At 40.3% G+C, this 20,316-nt stretch overlaps 1 protein-coding gene across 3 annotated transcripts in view; it reads right to left on the minus strand.

The window, feature by feature from the left end:
- Positions 1-20,316, minus strand: part of PRKCQ (protein kinase C theta) — a 192,271-nt gene that overhangs the window by 32,188 nt on the left and 139,767 nt on the right. For all 3 annotated transcript variants that reach the window (XM_042990980.1, XM_042990981.1, XM_042990982.1), the window contains exons 13-14: positions 6,846-6,937; positions 5,252-5,314 (exon numbers count right to left, since the gene is read on the minus strand). In XM_042990980.1, coding sequence (XP_042846914.1) covers positions 5,252-5,314; positions 6,846-6,937 — 155 coding nt within the window. The remainder of the gene's footprint in view (positions 1-5,251; positions 5,315-6,845; positions 6,938-20,316) is intronic.

A 20,316-nucleotide genomic window follows, 5' to 3' on the forward strand; every position in this document is an offset into this window, starting at 1 on the left:
AGGGGCAGAGAGAGGGAGACACAGAATCCGAAGCAGGCTCCAGGCTCTGAGCTGTCAGCACAGAGCCCGAAGCGGGGCTTGAACGCATGAGACATGAGATCATGACCCGAGTTGAAGTCGGATGTGTAACCAACTGAGCCACCCACGTGCCCCAAGATGATATGACTTTTATTTTTCATTTTGTTAATGTGGAGTATCACATTGATGAGCAGCTATTTAGCTGTTCTTGTGTCCTTGGAATAAATCCTACTTGATCATGGTGGATGATCCTTTTAATGCATTGTCAAAATTGATTTGCTAATAATTTGTTGAGGACTTTTGATCTATGTTCATCAGGGATATTGGCCTGTAATTTTTTCTTCTTGTAGTCTTTGTCTGGTTTTGGAATCAGGATAATGCTGGCCACATAGAATGGATTTGGAAGCATTCCTTCTTGTTCATTCTTTCGGAATAACTTGAGAATGATAGTATTAACTCTTCTTTAAATGGGTTAAACCCAGGGGCACCTGGGTGGCTTAGTCGGTTAAGTGTCCGACTTAAGTTCAGGTCATGATCTCATGGTTCATGAGTTTGAGCCCAGCATCGGGCTCTGTGCTGGCAGCTTGGAGCCTGGAGCCTGCTTTGGACTCTGCGTCTCTCTCTCTCTGCCCATCCCTGCTCATACTGTCTCTCTCTCAAAAATAAATAAACGGTAAAAAAATTTAAAAGTAAATGGGTTAAACCCTTCTTTAAATGTTTTGTAGAATTTACGTTTGAAGTCCTCTGGTTCTGGACTTTTGTTTGTTGGGTGTTTTTGGATTACTGATTCAATTTTGTTACTAGTAATCAGTTTGTTCAGATTTTCTGTTTCTTCTTGAGTCAGTTTTGGAAGACTGTAAGTTTGTAGGAATTTATCTACTTCCTCTAGGTTGTTCCAATTTGTTGGCATATGATTTTTTTTTTTTAGTAGTCTCTTATAACCTTTATATATTTCTATGGTGTCAATTGTAACTTCTCTTTCATTTCTGATATTTTTTATTTGGGTCCTCTCCCTCTTTTTTTTTTTTTTTTTTTTTGTGATTACTATGCTAAAGGTTTGCCAATTTTGTTTATCTTCTCAAAGATCTGTCTCTTAGTTTCATTGATCTTTTCAATACTTTTTCTTCTCTATTTCATTTACTTTTGCTCCAAACTTTATTATTTCCTTTTTTTCTATAACTTTGGGCTTCGTTTATTCTTCTTTTTCTTGTTCTGTTAGGTTTAAGTTCAGATTTTTTTGAGACTTTTCTTTTTTCTTGAAGTAAAAATTATAAATTTTCCCTTAGAACAGTTTCCTGTGTCTCAAAGATTTTTGAATCACTGTGTTTCCAGTTTCATGTGTCTCCAGATAGTGTGAATTTCCTCTTGATTTCATTTACCTATTTATTTATTTATTTTTTGGTAGCATGTTGTTTAGCCTCTGTGTTTGTATTTTATCCAGTTTTTTTTTTCTTCTAAGTTCTAGTTTTATACTGCTGTGGTTGGAAAATATGTCTGATATGATTTTGCTATTCTTAAATTTATTGAAACTTGTTTTGTGGCCTAACACATGATCTATCCTGGAAAATGTCCCATATGCACTTGAAAAGAATGTCTTCTGTTTTAGGATGAAATGTTTTGAATATATCTGTTATGTTCATCTGGTCCAGCGTGTCATTCAAAGTCACCGTTGCTTTGTTGATTTTCTGCTTAGATGATCTTCCTGTTGCTCTAAGTGGGGTGTTAAAGTCCCCTACTGTAATTGAACTACTGTTAATTTCTCCCTTTATGTCTGTTAATATTTGCTTCATATGTTGTTTCTATGTTGGATGCATATTTACAATTGCTCTTTTGTTGGATCAATCCCTTTATGATTATGCCCTCCTTTGTCTCTTGTTACAGACTTTGTTTGAAAGTTGATTTTGTCTTATATAAATATTGCTACAGCTTATTTTTTGCTTCTGTTTGCATGGATTATCTTTTCCATCGCTTTACTTTCTGTCTGTGTGTCTTTTATATCTGAAGTGAGTCTCTTGTAGGCAACATCTTGTAGGGTCTTCTTTAATCTATTTAGTTGTCTGTATCTTTTGACTGGAGCATTTAGTCCATTTACATTTAAAGTAATTATAGATAGGTATGTACTTATCCCTATTTTGTTCATTGTTTTCTGGTTGTTTATGTAGTTCTTCTCTGTTCCTTTCTTCTTCTCTTGCTCTCCTCCCTTGTGATTGATGGCTTTTTAGTGATATGCTTGGATTCTTTTCTCTTTTTTTGTGTGTATCTATTATAGATATATAAATGTGGTTTCCATGAAGTTTATATAATACCATCCTAAGTATATAGCAGTCTCTTGTAAGTTGATGGTCACTTAAATTCAACACATTTTAAAAGCATTGCGTTCTTAGTCCTCCCCACTCCATGTTTTATATTTGTAATGGTCTGTTTTACATACACTTTTATATCGTGAATCCATTAATTGATTTTACTTTTTAACCTTCATACTAGGTTTACAAGTGATTGATTTACTATATGTTTACTTTTACCAGTGAAGTTTTTTCCTTTCATAATTTTCTTCAAGGCATTTTCTTTTCTGCTTGAAGAAGTCCCTTTAACACGTCTTTGTAAGGCTGGTTTGGTGGTGATGAACTCTTTTAACTTTTGTCTGGGAAACTCTTTATGTCTTCTTCAAATCTGAATGATAACCTTGTTGGGCAGAGTATTCTTGGTTGTAGTTTTCTTCCTTTCAGCACTTTGAATATATCATGCCACTCCCTTCTTACCTTCAAAGCATGTGCCAAAAATCTGCTGATAGCCCTGTGGGGTTTCACTTGTACATAACTAGTTGCTTTTCTCTTGCCTCTTTTAAGATCCTCTTTATCTTTAATTTCGTACATTTTAATTATTATGTGTTTTGGTGTGGACCTCTTGACTTCATCTTGTTTGGGACTGTCTGTGCTTCCTGAACCTGGATGTCTGTTCCTTCTCTTTAGCTATTATTTCATCAAATAAGTTTTACTCCTTTGTTTCTCTTCTTTGTCGTCTAATATAAATGTTAGCATACTTGATGTTGTCTCAGAGGTCCTTTAACCTATGCTAACTTTTTAAATTCTCTTTTCTTTTTGCTGTTCAGCTTGGGTGCTTTTTATACCCTATTTTCCAGATGCTGATCTGTTCTTCTACCTCCTCTAATCTGGTAGTGATTCCCTCTAGCGTATTTGACATTTTTGTTTTTGCATTCTTTAGTTGATTTGTTCTTTTTTTGTATTCTGTTTGTTGAAGTCTCACAGGGTTCATCTGCTTTTCTCTGAAGTCCAGTGGGCATCTTTATGACTAGTACTTTGAACTCTTTGTCAGGTAGATTGCCATCTCTATTTCATTTAGTTCTTTTTTGAAGTTTTGTCTTCAATTTGGAGCATATCCTTCTGCCTCCTCATTTTGACTTTTTCTGTTTATTTATATGAATTAGGTGAAAAAGGCACCTCTCCCAGTCTTGAAGGAGTGACTTTGTGTAGGAATGTCCTCTGTATAGACTATATATGCCAGGAAGCTTTGGCTGGCTGGCTGTTATCACATTGGGGTGCTCTATGCAGAGGGCTTCTTGGATGGCTGGTTGGAGCTGAAGCAGGCATAGACCAAGGGATCCTGGGGCATTCTGCACCAGGGCTATCCTGGCAGGAAGTGAATGTAGGCTGGTGGGTCCTGGGGTAATCCACATCAGTTTGCCCTGGTGGGAAGGTTGGTACTAGGGTGGGGAAAGGATAGGGGTGTCCTAGAGTACTTTATATTTGTGCTGCCTTGGCTAGATGGCTGGAGTCCTAGGGGGTACTGTCTAGGAGAGCCCGGGTGTGCATCATACTGGGGCAGCCTTAGGGAGATGGCTGGAGCTGTGGCAGGCATGGGTGGGGGGCCGCCTTTAGGGGGATGGATGGATCTGGTGTAGGCTGGCATACTGGGGCTCACTGAAGCAGCAGCCTGGCTACAGTGCCTGGACCCTGCTCCTGTCTGCACTATCAAAGTGGAGGGGGAGCTTAAACAATGGCACCCGCCAGCACCTCTGGCATTGAGGAGAGTTCTACCATCTCCCTCACCATTTGGTGGACATTCAGAGTCTAGTTGTCCCTTAAACTACTTTGCCCCAGAGGGGCAAGTCTGCATGGCCCTCTTCAGTGCCATCCCTCCCCCTGCAGTTGGTAATATTGGGGATGGGGATCTCATCATTACTGTGCCTCTATCCTTTGTTGAGCACAAACTTTCCAGTTGGCCCTCAGTCCTTCAAGAGGAATTGCTCCTTTATATGTTGGAGTAGATTTGTGTGTCCCTGGGAGGAGGTGCATTTAGGGTTTTCCTATGCTGCCATCTTGGACCCCCTCTTACCATTGAACCTTACTGATGACTCTGGTCCAGTGTTATGAACACTTGCCACAGAAGGGCACATAATCCCACTCTCCCAGAGCCTTTTGATTGACTTGCATCTTCCCTTTATATTGGATTTAACATGACCCTCTCACTGTGCTCACTGGGCCAGCCTCCAGCAGCTTCACCAGCCTCCTGTCTGGCTCTCTTTTTTTTTTTTTTTTTTTTAAATTTTATTTTTTCCCCCCTAATCTTCAGTGAGTCAGAAACTAGACAACCAAGCTTTTGGTGATTTCTATGTTAAGTAAGAGTCAACTATATTTTGAGCAAAGAAGTAAGGAGATTAAAGTACAATAGCTTTCCTCTGAGAAGGATGTGAAAAGATGGTGTATGATAGAGACATTTTGGATGGACATCCACTCATGAAAGAGGGTACACATGGCTTCCTATGCACTTCTACCGGGTGCAGGCAAGTAGGTTTCCACGGGTGTGTATGAGTGTTCAAGGAAGAGCTCCCCTCTTCCCCCACCCAAGAGAACATTCAACAAGCATTCTAGTTGGCCCAAGCAAAAATCAGGAAAAACGAGCTATGAAAGAGACAGAAAGAGAAAGCGATGATTAAGATGCCAAAGGGAAAGCAGGGTAATGGAAGGAGATGAGAAAAGTGGAGGTGAGTGGGGAGAATAACTATATAAGGAAGGACCAGAATAAAGAGCAAAATGAGAGCAGAACCCTACTTCTTCTGAGATGGGAGTTCCTGACTTGACTGTCCTCACCCCGGCCGTGCAACTTCCTGCCACAAAGCACACTGGCCATTTCACATCACCAGAGCAGAATGATTAAATTAACTGGACAGGGAATCAAGATATCTCTGTATGCGTTTCCAAAGAATAAAATTTACCTGTACACAATTCCTTTGGAATGAAGGAACTGCAGACCCAGAATGATTTCAGCAGCATAGAACCTGAGGGAAGGAAAATCAAAGTTCAGTATGGATGCATTGATGGAACAAAGTAAAATCCCCATTTTAAATAGTGGGTACTCTGTGCAAGTACTGTCTGAGGTGTACACACACAACTTTGTACACACATAATTTCGTTCAGTCCTAACAAAAGAGCGATGTCCGTTCTATATGTTCAGCCCCACTCCTCATAGCATGAAACAAAGCTTAACATAGCATGAAACTAACCTTAAGTTAGTCTTACCTGCATCTAGTACTTATTCTTCTATTTTAAACTATAATGCTCAAACTCTTTTTTTTTTTTTGCTAATAAAACACACATATACATTAAATGTAATTGTATAAGTATTACAGAAAAATAATTTTCCGTTTTATTTTAAACTCTGCTTGGAGCCCTTAGACCTGTGTGCAGGGTCATTCCAAATAGACCTGGCTTGTTTATGGGCAAGAAATGCAGCCCAAGAGGCAGAGGAAGGCAGATGGAAGATGGGAGTGGGATATGCTCTCCATTTGCAGTGATGACAGACACCTGGGAGGCATTGAGGGCACGACAGACAGCATGTGTCTGTGATGGCGTTCATGCCTTCCAGAGGTAGTGAGGAAGGTGGGCGGAGAGAATCCGTTAGCACGAAAACTGCCTGATGATTTCTCTGCTGCGGAAATCCCATAAAATTCTCTCTGGGCACGTTGCTGATGGTTCCTGGAGGTGATGAGCTTAGTGGTGTGTGAGCCACTGGCTTTGACAAAAAGCCATTTCAGCCAGAGTTTCTGTGGGAGCTGGTGGGACCCGTCCATCTTTCAACCCAGCTCAGCCTACACCACTCGAAAGTGCTCATTAGGGGTGAATGAAAGATTACTGAGCACCAGGAAAAGGAAGCTAGTGTGTACCCATATTTTTAAGTGGCTCTAGTGGCACAATTTTCTTTTTTCCTGAGTGTCACAGTTTTATTACTGAGGAAACAGGGCCCACGGGAGGAAGAGAGGCAGGGGGTTGTGTGGGACTCAGCTTCATTTCCACCTGGCAAATGCAGTCTGCCTGGTTTTGAAAAAGGTGAAGATTTATTCTCAGAGAGTAAATACCTCTTCTGGTTTCTTAATTCTCATCCCCCCCACCCTTAGCCAGATGTTTTATGCCTTCACCTTGAGCTTCCCAAAGGCCTTAGAGCTTCATCCCCATGACCACCTTTAAGATCTGTGTTTCATTTGACTGCTTCTTTTCAAAGGGCAAATATTTGCTTCTGGGTTTAGATTAATTAGAAGCTTGATGAGCTGAGTGGTTTCTTAAGAGACTAAGTTCTTGATTTCAAAACATGGAGAAATGAAACAAAACAGACTCCAATTTAAGCTTCACAAATGGGGAAAACAGTTGCCTTGTTGGATAGGTCCCCAGGGCGTTACCCTGACCTGAGGTTGTGGCATGCTGAGTGAGGAAACAGGAAAAATGCCACAAGGGAGAAGTATCGATGGGCATCGCAGGTGCTCAGTACCTGACAAGAACAGTGGAAAAACCCCAAACCCTTTAGAGGGCTCTTACGTGGCTCTGGAAAGATCAAACTTGTGGCAACTTTGGATGTGGTACATTAAGTCTCCTCCATTGAGATACTCCATCACAAAAAAGAGGTTTTCCTAGGGAAAAACAAAAAACAATTCCAAATTTCAGCTTTTAAAAAAAATAAGGAAACAAGCGCTACTTTCTGAGTGGATTTAGATTATTTCAGGGGAACCAATTCTATCTTGAGATCACTTATAAAAAGACCAAGATAATTTAGCTGATCTATAGCATTTCCGAACACCAAGAAGAAGCTTGGGGCATCTGGGAGGCATATGCGTAACGTTTGCTGGGATACTTACATGCTATGATGCAGCTGATGGGGCACGGCATGAGGAAGGGTCCACCTGGACTTGCCCACCCAACAGTGATGGTGTTGGACACTTAATGGTATACAATGCTGATTGTATACCTGTGGAAATTGATAGTGTGTAGGATGGTAAGGATAACACAAATCAGGTCTCTGACTCCAGGCACAGGGCTTGGAAGCATGCGTTCAACACAACACTTAGTAAGTAGTTCTGAACATACTCTCCAGGTATGGCCCTGTGGTAGGAGTGAGAGTGGGGATGTGCATTCCTGCCTCACCCATCAGATTTGATGAAACACAGCCCTGCCTTCAGCTGACAGTTAAGTGTAGCCTCATCTCTTGCCGGTCCTGATTTCACTTGTTGCAAGACCTTGCTGATGAGCTAGCATGTTGCTTCCACCAGAGGACATCATGCATGTTACTAGAGCTGGCCCCCTTGAATGGCCGCCATCAAAAGTAATGTTGAGTGGTCTTCAGGTTGAAGACCTCTTCAGGTCTACAGGTCTTCAACATTGTCGTGAGAGTATCAGAAGCGGCTACAGTTCCAGTGAGCCTGGGCTCCTCCTCCTATGTGAGGCAATGCTTCCTCAATAAGTATATATACGACACTTTGAGCATCTCAATTCTAGAGAGTCCTCATGAACCACAGAATTAGTCATCCTCAAAGTGTGAAGACCTTTAGCATGTCTGCTCATGAATTTGCACCCCAAAGCCTCACTTGGGTGATTTTTTAACAGAATTAACCTTTGAGTTTTCATGTGAGACTAACCGAGGCCCTGGGGCATATGAAGTGATGGTGTTCTGGTCTGATAGTGACCGACATTTCCCACCATTTGTACTGAGGCCAGTTCTCCACAGAACTGGGGAAACCAAGTCTTGTGGTAAATATCTCAATAATTTAGGTAAAGATCAGTGTCGTCCCGCTTTTTCTAAAGTTGACCTCTGATCTAATTTACTGATTTCATGTATCTTTAACTGGAACCCTTTCCCTTATGGACAGGCCAAAATCTCTAGTGATAGATGTGCTAACTGAACATTGATACTTCAAATATAGCTTGAGATTAATCATTTGTTCAGTCCGCACACATCTGCTTCATCAATAGCACACGTTTCCTTTAGCTCTTATTCTTGTAAGTACCGTGTGGACCACTTCTAATCACCTTTTTTTTTTACCTAAAACTATAATGGTCTGTACGTACACAGTAGTGGAATCTCCTACGTGCTCAAAAGAACGAAAGCTATAAAAGCTTAAAGGCCATTTATAACAGTGCTCAGATGAAGGGTTCCTCTTAAGTGTTAGGATGCTTATAAATCCTTATAAAACTTGAAAATTTGGAATTTATATGTTGTCAGCTAGGACTCGAGGCAAAAGGCCAACCCTAACTTCTACACAACACTGGGCACAGTGGTCCCATCAGTTCTCATGCTTAAGTCAGGTCTGTACCTAGCTATGAAGGGTTGGGGGGTTGAACCTGTGTGGCAAAACACAGACTCTAAGGTACCACAGGGCACAGTCATTGTTTACTCCCTTGGGCATTCCAGGAAGACCACACTACCATAGTGATTATTAATTAAATAGTAATGGAGATTTATAGCATCTTGGATGCCACACTTAATCCCACTAAAAGATCTTATGTCTCCACGATAAATCTTTTAAAACAATCTCTTCTAATTCTCATCTTTATATTAAGCCGGAGGCACTGAAAAAAGCCAATCGATTGCCTTTGGTTATTTATGATGGCATTTTGCTTCAGTTGAAGTGCTTGGTTTGGGTGAATACCAGATAAATGTGGGCTGCTTATAGGGAATAAGGGCAGTCCATGCCTGGAGGTCCAGCTTGGGTGGGCAGGGTGGGGAAACCTGTTATCCTTCTAGAAGGTGCTGTTCTGAGTGTCCTTGCCTTTTTCTAAGGGGTTCTGGATGCTGTATGGAAGTCTCGGGAAGATATTCATCCAGGGAACTCTTGGGTCTACACTGGGCCCAAGGAGATGGCTTGGTGATGAAGTCGGAATAAACATAGACACACAAACCATGCAGTCCTGGGGTCTGGGTTTCAAGGATCACGTTTTGAAGGATGGATAAATCTTTTAAAGTTTGAATCCCAAGCCCCAGTCGTACATACAAACATACATGCATATATGACAGACTCAAACTTTCATAAATGGCAGAAAAATGAGTACTCTGAGCTGAAGGTGACCTGCCACTGACCTGGAACCCTTAAGAATCACTCTCGAGAAGAAAAGCCTGCCCACTGGAAGGATTCCAGATTGACTCAGGTAGAACCAAACCCAGAAGGACAAGACTCAGGGTAATGGTCAAGACCAGGGCTTTGCCCTTACTGAGAACCAAGTTTGTATTTCTTCTATTTGTGACCGTGGAGAAGTTAACCTCCCTTGAGCATTATCTTCTTTATTTGCAAAACAGAGGGATAATATTCCTGTCTCGAGAGGACTGTCATGAGTATTAAATGAGATGATACATGTAGAAAACTGACTCAGGGTTCGCATTCAGCATGCCCTTGATAATTGGTAGCTGTTGTCCTAGGAAAACAATTTAAAAGCTAATCAAAAGACCCCAGCAGATCAGAAGAACTAAATAAATGGAGAGAGATTCCATGTTCATGAATAGGAATATAATATTGTCAAGATGTCAATTCTTTCCAACTTGACTTATAGGTTTAGTGAAATCCTGGTCAAAATCCTATTGAATTATTTGTGGACCTCTATAAACTGATTCTAATGTTTACACAGAGGCAAAAGACCCAGAATAGCCAAAAAAATTTTTGGAAGAACAAAGTTGGAGGTCAGAACTACCCATCTTCAAGACTTACCACAAAGCTATAGTCATCAAGACAGTGTGGTGTTGACAAAAGAATGGACAGATCAAATGGAACAGAGTTTAGAAACAGACCCTCACAAATATAGTCAACTGATCTTTGAAAAAGAAGCAAAAGCAATAATACAGTGAAGCAAAGATAGTCTCTTCCAGAAATGGTGCTGGACATCTATATGAGTAATTCTGCCTTTAATTTTCATTACATCTTCTGGAAAAAAATTGCATGACGTCAAAAACCAAACTCCAGCAGATCCTTCTCCGCAAAAGGACTCCTCAGAAAAGAGGAAAGCAGACAGCCAGGTCTCCTCCAGTGCTGTCCTATCTTTTCTGGTCATGAGCTGAGAGAAAACGTGAAGCAGGGTAATGAGGAGTGACGGGGTGGGGGGGGGGCGCTTATGACCCCCACACACCAGTAAGGACCTCTCTTTACACCGGGAACTACATTAACTAACACACACGATTCTTTTGGCGAGTCAGAACTGAAGTTGTGAGGGTCTGGGGGATAGTGTGCTCCAATCTGCCCTGGACTTAGACTTTGCCAGCAGTTCCTGGGATAGCAAGCATGGAGTAGAAATTCTGGTCTCTGTGCCACCACTGACTGGCTGGGTGATCAATAGATCATGCCATCCTTGGGCCTCAGTCTCAACCTCAGGGAAACAAGAAGTACTGATGAAATTCCCCTTCAGTAGCCTCAACACTCCCTGGTTTTCACCATACATTTAATTTTTTTTCCCTTGGGGAAAAAGATGACATTAATAAACTATTAAGTACATTATAGGATCCATGCGGTGCTCCTCAGGTGATAAATACCTATAAGAGGATGTGATGCTTGCAAAATTCTTCAGAGATGTCTTTGAAACAATGCATATCTGAAGTAAAATTAGGGACACCTGGGTGGCTCAGTCGGTTGGGCGTCCGACTTCGGCTCAGGTCATGATCTCACGGTTTGTGAGTTGGAGCCCCGTGTCGGGCTCTGTGCTGACAGCTCAGAGCCTGGAGCCTGCTTCCGATTCTGTGTTTCCCTCTCTTTCTGCCTCTCTCAAAAATAAACATTAAATTTTTTTTTTTTAAAAAAAGGATAGAGATGAGCCTTCCTTTAGAACCCTCCTCAAAGGAGAGGAAGTGTTATGGCCCACCATGCCACCCCAAGGAAGGTCCTACAATAGGGGTCAGATGGCTTCCTCCCATGTAAGTAGTGTCCTGGTTACGCTCCTAGAACATGGCGATCGGTTGGGGGCAGATACCCCTGTGTCCCAAGGGTCCTGACTGCTTTAACATTTAAATCAATCCCACCAATGGCTGAAGATCAGAATATGTTAGGGCAGAATTTGCCTTAGCACTGTTTTGAGTAGACATCAAATGGCAAGAAAATAACTTTTTGACTGGTCTTTCTATTTTGTTTCTGAATCACGCGTTTCATTCTCTTAGAACTCAAGCAGGCCTGCTTAAAGAAGAACACTTCTGACTTTGGAAAAGAATAGAAACAAAGGAGTAGAGCCTGACAACCTGTAGAGCTATTGTCCCCAGTTCAATCAGTGAGTTTTTTCACTTTGCCTACGTAGGAGGCAAAAACATAGCGTTTTGTCAAGCAGCTCTGTGGAAAAGTGAAATTTGTAAAAGGAAGGTTGCCTCTCTTAGCTAGTTCCCTGCAGGACGAAACCCATTGAGGTTCTTGCAATCTCTGTTGCTGTTAACTCAAATGGACGGATTTGTAAGATGAATGTTCCAGTAAGGGCCCGTGTCTATACTATTCGTAGTCTTTACAGTGTGAGTTCTCTGAGTGTCCTTCCATCATCCACTGATTTTATTAATGAAATGATAAAACACTGAGCATATTTCCTGACCTATCCTGTCAGGAACGTAAGTTGAGTTGCGGTTTGACAGTACAAGGACATTGAGGCCACTGGAAGAAGTGACTGACTGAATACTCCTTAAGAACCTCTGACCAACCAGAAAGTATTTGACATACCATTCAATTACATTTATTTATCAACTTTCCCGATTATAACTATGGCATACAGGCTGTTTGTATGCCAGACCACAGAAACAAGAGTCACAGTTATGTATTGCTTTGCTGTGATTTTCTGACAGCTGAGCACAATAATCAATGCTGATATTCTGTAGATAGATGGGTATTCAATGCTCTGTAGTTGGGTTTTTTTTTTTTTTTTTGGTGCTTTAAAAAATGGTATTATTATATTCTTGTAAGATCACTTAAATATTATATATCAACTACTTTCAAAAATTCAAAACAGCCTAGCATTTTTGCGAAGAATTCTGTAGGTATGTGTACAAAGTCCTGGATATTTTCCAGTTTCCACAAATATGTCATTACTTGGCTGACAGAACATTGTAGTTGGCTCTCCTATGTTCTTACAAAAATATGAGCTCACTGTAGGGAGACTCCAATGTCTAAGTACTTTTGTATTCATTTATTTTCTTTATGAAATATCTATATAAAATTTAGCTGTAACAGTAGTTTATACTGATAAAAAGGAAAGGAAGTAAACGTTGTACATAAGAATAAAAATATCTAAGTATTTTGCTAATCTAAGAACTAGAAAAAGTCATTAAAAGATTTTTTTTGAATGTTTATTTTTGAGAGAGAGCATGAGCAGGAGAGGGGCCAAGAGAGAAGGAGACACAGAATCTGAAGCAGGCTCCAGGCTCTGAGGCCCAGTGTGACGTTCGAACTCATGAACCCTGAGATCATGGCCTGAACTGAGGTCAAATGCTTAACCGACTGAGCCACTCAGGCACCCCAGAAAAGGTCATTTTTTAGATAATATCTTATGTACTCATTTCAGTGGTATTCAAGGCCAAATTCCTTTAATAATTCTCGTCTAAATTTAAGACCTTGCCTTTGAACCTCTCCCTCAGTGACTCCCATCATTTTTACTTAAGACTCAGCACATGGAGAGTGTAACTCGTGTCAGAAGTAGGGGTGGGGTCCCCTTCAGAGTGTGAACGACCTCAGAAGTTTTTACTTCTACTTATCGTTGCCCTAAAGCAAGGTTCTGGTTGAGAATTACAACCCGTGAGAACTGCCTTTTTGACATCCTCAGCTCTGTGGTCGTGCGGAAATGGGGGCGCTTCCTGTCTGGGAGGGCACAGAGCTGGGGGCAGGGCTGCCCAAGCTGTGTGCTCAGAACTCGGCAGGCACAGAGTTTGCATCCGGTGGGTACATGTGTGGAGCACACTGGATGTTGGGCTCACCCGTATAGTTTTACACCCTGTCAGTGTGGTCACACCAGCGCTCAATTTCTTAGATGTGCCTACAGTTTAGAAGGCTGGGGAATTCTGAAATCTGGATCCCTGTATCTATCGCTTTCTTCCATATTGAGCTATAAATTCAAACATCCTATAACAACAGGCTTATTTCCTTTTTCATTAGGGACATGTCCTCAAAAAAAAAAAAAAAACAAACCAATAGATAATCATTTGTGTACATTTTATGTCTAAATATGGAGTGGGGAGAGTGGGGAAAAGAAATTGCTCTCTGCAGACCTGCAAACTCGTTCATTAGGGGTTGTTTATATTTCTATTATAAACTCTAATTAGTAAAATTCACTGCCTTTAATAGACCTGTGAGTACATTTCAGAAATAATGTGCCTGAATTTCTAGAGGTTTGTACCTTGCAACGGGAACTCCGGCTCAGTAGGTGTTTCCTGGCTTCATTGTCCCACAGGGCCTTTTTGCATTAACTAACAAATTATTTTCTTTCATAACAAAGTATAAACAGGACTCCATTTCATGCATTTTAAAATGGTTCCCCCTGATATGATAAGGTCTCTACTGAGAAGCAATGTAGCAGTTAGGCCTATGGACTTCACCACTGAACTGCCTGAGTCGGAGCCCTGGGTCCCCTGCTTGGCAGGTGTTTGACCTTTGATGGGTTGCTTGTCCCCTTAGGAGCCCCCTCAATTTCTTTATCTGTAAAATGGGGATGATAACATGGTCTACTTCGTAGGGTTGCTATAAAGACTAAATGAGCTAAAATACTTAACACACCTACAACCTGGATTGGCACATGGTGAATGCTCTATAAATGTCAGCTGTTACTACACTTACAGCTAAGTTATTGTACATGTATGATATATGTGAAGATGTATGTTGAGACATATATTCACAAGTACAAAATAATCTCAGGAACAGGCTGAGTTTTAACATAAAAGACGAGTTAGGAATATATGGTTTTGATGTAGAAATGGCCTACTTTGCTGAAGATTTTAGTCACCAAATTATTAATACTAGATTTAGTTAATTAAACTAAATTACTTAGTTTCTAAATTAGTTACTAAAAAAAGATGAAAAGGAACATAGAAGTAGAAACTTGAGTACTACCTTTTGAGTGCCTTTGAATATCAGAACTTGGAATGAGTCTCTTCTTTTTATAGTACTTTTACGCATTTTCCAATTTTTAAAGTATGTTTTGGTGTAATTTTATAATTCAGGAACATATTAATGTGATTTAATTATAAGTCAGAGACAAATATGATGTCACTCACATGTAGATCTTAAACAAAACAGATGAACACAGGGGAAGGGAAGGAAAAATAAGGCAAAAACAGAGGGATGCAACCCATAAGAGACTCTTAACTACAGAGAACAAATAGGGTTACTGGAGGGGAGGGGTGTGGGGGAATGGGCTGTGTGGGGGATGGGCATTCCGGAGGGCGCTTGCTGGATGAGCACTGGGTGTTATATGTAAGGGATGAATCACCGGGTCCTACTCCTGAAACCAATACTATACTGTATGTTAACTAGAATTTAAATAGCTGGGGCCTTGCCAATGTATCCATTCCAAAGAGGTCCATCTGGCCAATGTATCCATTCTAAAGAGGTCTGGAATAAGTCCGAATCACTGAGAGATCAAAAGTAGTATTGTTATCTGTAGCGCTGGTGTGGGAATTTAGATTAAGCATCTGATGTAAAGCAAGGTGCTGGCTGGTGTAGATCATCCAAGTTGAAAATGGCAGGTGAAACACTTTGATGAAGGAAGGGCCAGGCACAGGGCAGGAGCGTCTTCTGATTACATACTTTTAACATCGCCTCTAATGAAAATGATACAAATAGAGTCATCCTTTCAAAGAAGACCCAAAGTAACTGAAAAGACCTAAAAGGGGAAGCCCCATGAAAATAAAAATCTCTATTCCTAATAGGAAAGAGAGGATTCTAAAATTACAGAGACAGATTTCAAAAAGGTAGTTGTGTAATCCCCACGGGGCTGCTTGCACACACAAATGTCATTTAGAGAAGTGAAGAGTTCTAGAACTGTCAACACATGTCCCTTAAAAATATTGTTTTCAATATTGATATTTTGTGAACAAGTAATTTTTTTTTGAGAGAGAGAGAGAGAGAGACAGACAGACAGACAGACAGACATGAGTGGGGGAGGGGCAGAGGGAGAGTCCCAAGCAGGCTCCAGCTGAGCTGCCCAGGTGCCCCTGTGAATGAATATTCTAGAATTCATGAGGGGGGAATTACAAAGGTAGACTCAAAAGTTATATTAATATGTGCCTTCTATACTGCCTTCTCCTTAAGAATGATCATAATCCCTTTTCAAAAAATTTTTCAGTTTTTAAATTTTTGAGAGAGAGTACAAGCAGGCGAGAGGAGCAGAGAGAGAGAGAGAGAGAGAGAGAGAAACTCAAGCAGGCTCCACACTCAGCAAGGAGCCTGATGTGGGGCACGACCCTGGGATCATGACCTGAGCCAAAATTAAGGGTCAGTCACTCCATCAATGGAGCCACCAGGTGCCCGGATTAAAAATCCTTTTTACTAAGAGAATGAAAATAAAGAGCCTGGGACATTATTTAGTGCTAACTGCTATTCAATATAGTCAAACACTGAATAAATAAGGGAACAGTTGCCAAATGTGCACATGTTATTGGATGCATGTGGACTTAATGGCACTAAAGACATTCATAATCTTATCAAACCAGGAGCAATTTTAGAAAAAAAAAATGGAGAACTTGGCAAATAGGCAAATATCATGCAAATGAGGTCAGGAATATACACTCCATCTCTGGAAAAAGGAGGAAATGATCCTAGCTTTCTTTCCTCCAAAGGCTAGTAAGTTAATGTCACAAATCATATATGGAGAAGACCTGCATGGTCTGAAGAAATAAGACTGGAATATTTATTAGAAAGTAGTGCCTCTTTCAGAGTATCCTATGTGAAGCATATTTAATAAATGCTGTAATATCCAATATTATAGGATAAGACAAATTGGAGAGTAGAGTTAGACTCTTTGAGATCTACCCTAACTGAGCCAGTGGAAAGGGTGGGAGGTGCACCCTGGAGAACAAAGACTATCTCATCCAAACTAAAATGAAAAAATACACCTATTTAGCTCTGTGCCTGGGATAGTTAAGAACAGATTACATATTAACCTTTCCTATGTAAAGCATTAATCTGTGTTACAGTCAGAGCAAGGCTGGCCCCAACATCTGCAAGGTCTAGAGCAAGAGTACCAGTGGATGCCAATGCCATATGTAAAAACATTTAAATGTGACAAATCAACCATGCCCACTATTGCATTAAATATATTCTATGTTCCTATATATTCATATATACAGAGTGCGAGACAGCTCCCCCTCTGTTGCTTGGTTCCAAGGTTGAGATCACGCAAAGGATACTTCCCTAATGAGTTGTGAGTTGGATTTGGTGTTTAGGCACCTTGAAATCTCAATTTTTCTAATAATTTTGGACAGATGATAGGATTTAGAAAAGAGCATTGATGTGATCAGCTAGGCTGATCTTTGGATCTCCATTTCTTTAAAAAAGTTTTTTTTAAATGTTTATTTATTTTTGACAGGGAGAGAGACAGAGCATGAGCAGGGGAAGGGCAGAGAGAGAGGGAGACACAGAATCCGAAGCAGGCTCCAGGCTCTGAGCTGTCAGCACACAGCCCGACACGGGGCTCAAACTCACAGACCGTGAGATCATGACCTGAGCCGAAGTACGACGCTCAACTGACTGAGCCACCCGGGCACCCCATTGATCTCCATTTCTTTAGCTGCAATATGAGAGAAGCTGTTGACCCCCAAAATCGCAACAGCTCCTTCCTACACTTAAACTTCTAAAAATTTATCTAGATAAAATTAACATACAAGATTCGTTTCAGGTGTACGACACAGTGATTCAGCACTTGTACACATTGTGAAATGGTCACCTAAGTATAATTACCATCTGTCACTTTATAATACGCTATCATAGACTGCGTTCTCCATACTGTACATTACATCCCCATGACTTATCCATTTCATAGCTAGAAGTTTGTAGTTCTTCATCTCCTTTGCCCATTTCACCCTGCTCATCCCCCTCCCCACTGTCAACTGTCAATCTAGTCTCTGTATCCATGAGTCTGGGTCTTGTATTGTTTTTGTTTTTTAGACTCCACGTAAAAGTGAAATCATGTGGTATTGGTCTTTCTCTAATTATTTTACTTGGCATAATACATTCAAGGTCCATACATGTTGTAAATATCAAGGTTTCATTCTTTTTTTTTTTATAGCTGAGTAGTAGTCATTACACACACACACACACACACACACACACACACACACCCCACACATACATATACACATCTTCTTTATCCACTCAGCCACTGATGGTCACTTAGGTTATTTCCATATCTTGACTATTATATCTTTTCAAATAAATGTTTTCATTTTCTTTGGATAAATAGCCAGAAGTGACTGGATCCTATGGCAGTGTTATTTTTACATTTCTGAGGAACCACCATACTGTTTGCCGTAATGGCCACACCATTTATATCCCTACCAATAGTACACAAGGGTTCCCCTTTCTCCACATCCTTGCCAACTCTTATTTCTTGACTTTTTGACTTTAGCCATTCTGACAGGTGTTAGGTTTTATCTCATTGTGGTTTTGATTTGCATTTCCCTGATGATGAGTGATGTTGAGCAGCTTTTCATGGGTCTGTTGGCCATCTGTATTTCTTTCTTTCTTTTTTAATGTTTGCTTGTTTTGAGGGAGAGCATGAGTAGGGAAGGGGCAGAGGGGGTGGGGGGAGATAGGAAATCCCAAGCAGGCTCCGTGCTGCCAGTGCTGAGCCCAACGCAGGGCTTGAACCCTTGAACTGTGAGATCATGACCTGAGCCTAAACCAAGAGTTGGATGCTTAACTGACTGAGCCACCCATGCACCCCATCTGTATTTCTGAATTGAAGAAACGTCTTTTCGTGTCTTCTGCCCATTTTTAAAATCAGGCTGTTTTTTGGATATTGAGTTGTATCAGTTCTTTATATATTTTGAATGCTATTCCTTTATCGGTTATCATTTGTAAACATCTTCTCCCATCAGTAGAACCCCTTCAGTAGGTTGCCTTATCTTTTTGTTCATGGTTCCTTTCTGTGAAAAAGGTCTTTAGTTTGAGGGAGTCTCATTTATTTTTGTACTTGTTCCCTCATCTGGGGAGAGAGATCTAAACAAATATCACTCAGACTAATGTCTAAGGGCTTACTGCCTATGTTTTCTTCTAGGAGTTTTGTAGTTTAACTTACATTTAAGACTCTATTTTGAGCTTATTTTTGTGTATGGTGTAAGAAAGTGGTCTGGTTTCATTCTTTTGCATGTAGTTGTCCAGTTGTTCCAACACCATGTAATGAAGAAACTCTTTTCTCTGTTGTATGTTCTAGGCTCCTTTGTCAAAGATTGACTATAAAAGCATGGGTTTATTCCTGTATTCTTTATTTTGTATTCTCTTCTTTTGGTTTATGTGTGTGTTGTGCCAATATCATTCTGTTTTGATGACTATGACTTTGTAGTATAGCTTGAATTTAAGGAGCATGATCACACAAGCTCTGTTGTTCTTTCTCCAAGATGTTTTGGCCTTTGAGTTCTTCTGTGATTCCCTACAAAAATTAAAAGTTTTGTTGTTGTTCTGTGGCAAATGCCATTGGTAGTTTGGTAGGAATTGCACTGAATCTGTAGATTGCTTTGGGTAGTATGAATAGTATGAATACTTTAACAGTATTAATTCTTTTAACCCATAAGTACTGAATACGTTTCTATTTATTTGTGTCATCTTCAATTTCTTTCATCAATGTCTTGTATTAGTCATAGTACAGGTCTTTTACTTTCTTGGCTAAATTTATTCCTAGGTATTTTATTCTTATCAATGCAATTGTAAGTGGAATTGTTGTCTTAATTCCCCTTTCCACAACTTCATTATTGGTGTATAGAAATCAACAGATTTCTGTATATTAAATTTTTATATCCTACAGCTTTACATGAATTAATTACTTCTAGTAGTTTTCTGGTGGAGTTTTTAGGGTTTTTTGTATGTATAGTATCATGTTATCTGAAAATAGTTTTACTTCTTTTCCAACTTGAATGCCTTTTACATCTTTTCCTTGTCCGATTGTTGTGACTAGGGCTTCCAATATGAGGTTAAATGAAAGTGACGAAAGAGGATGTTGTCTTTTTCCCAGTCTCAGAGTCTCAACTTTTCACTGTTGAATATGATGATAGCTGTGGGTTTGTCATACACAACCTTTGTTATATTACGTTCCGTCTGTAACCACTTGGTTGAGTGTTTTAATCATAAACGGATGTTGAAAATTATCAGATTCTCTTTCCGTATTGAGTGATATGATTATTATCCTTTTTGTTAATGTTGATTAATTTGTGGATGTTAACCATCCTGCGTCTCTGGAATAAATCCCACTTTATCATGGTGTATGATTTTTAAAAATGTCTTCTTGAATTCAGTTTGCTAATATTTTGCTGAGAATTTTTGCATCAATGTTCATCAGGGACATAGCCTGTAATTTTCTTTCTTTCTATCTTTTTTAACAACTTATTGTCAAATTGGTTTCCATAAAACACCCAGTGCTCATCCCAACAGGTGCCCTTCCCCTCTTTCACCCTCCCACCCACTTTCCCCTCTCCCCCCACCCCCATCAACGCTCAGTTTGTTCTCAGTATTTAAGAGTCTCTTATGGTTTGCCTCCTTCCCTCTCTGTAACTATGTAATTTTGTTTTTTGTGGTGTCTTTGGTTTGGAATGGGGGTAATTCTGGCCTCACAAAATGTGTTTGGAAGTGTTCCTTCCTCTTCAGTTTTTTGGAAGGGTTAGAAAAACATAGGTATTAACTCTTCTTGAAATGTTAAAGAGCCTGATGCAGGGCTTAAACCCACAAACCGTGAGATCATGACCTGAGCTGAAACCAAGAGCCGGATGCTAAACCCACTGAGCCACCCAGGTGCCTCCATTTGTATTTCTGAATTGAAGAAATGTCTATTCAGGTGCTCTGCCCATTTCTGATCAGGACTGATCATG

The sequence above is a fragment of the Panthera tigris genome, chromosome B4 (genome assembly GCF_018350195.1).
Source record: "Panthera tigris isolate Pti1 chromosome B4, P.tigris_Pti1_mat1.1, whole genome shotgun sequence".
Classification (NCBI taxonomy): Eukaryota; Metazoa; Chordata; class Mammalia; order Carnivora; family Felidae; genus Panthera; species Panthera tigris.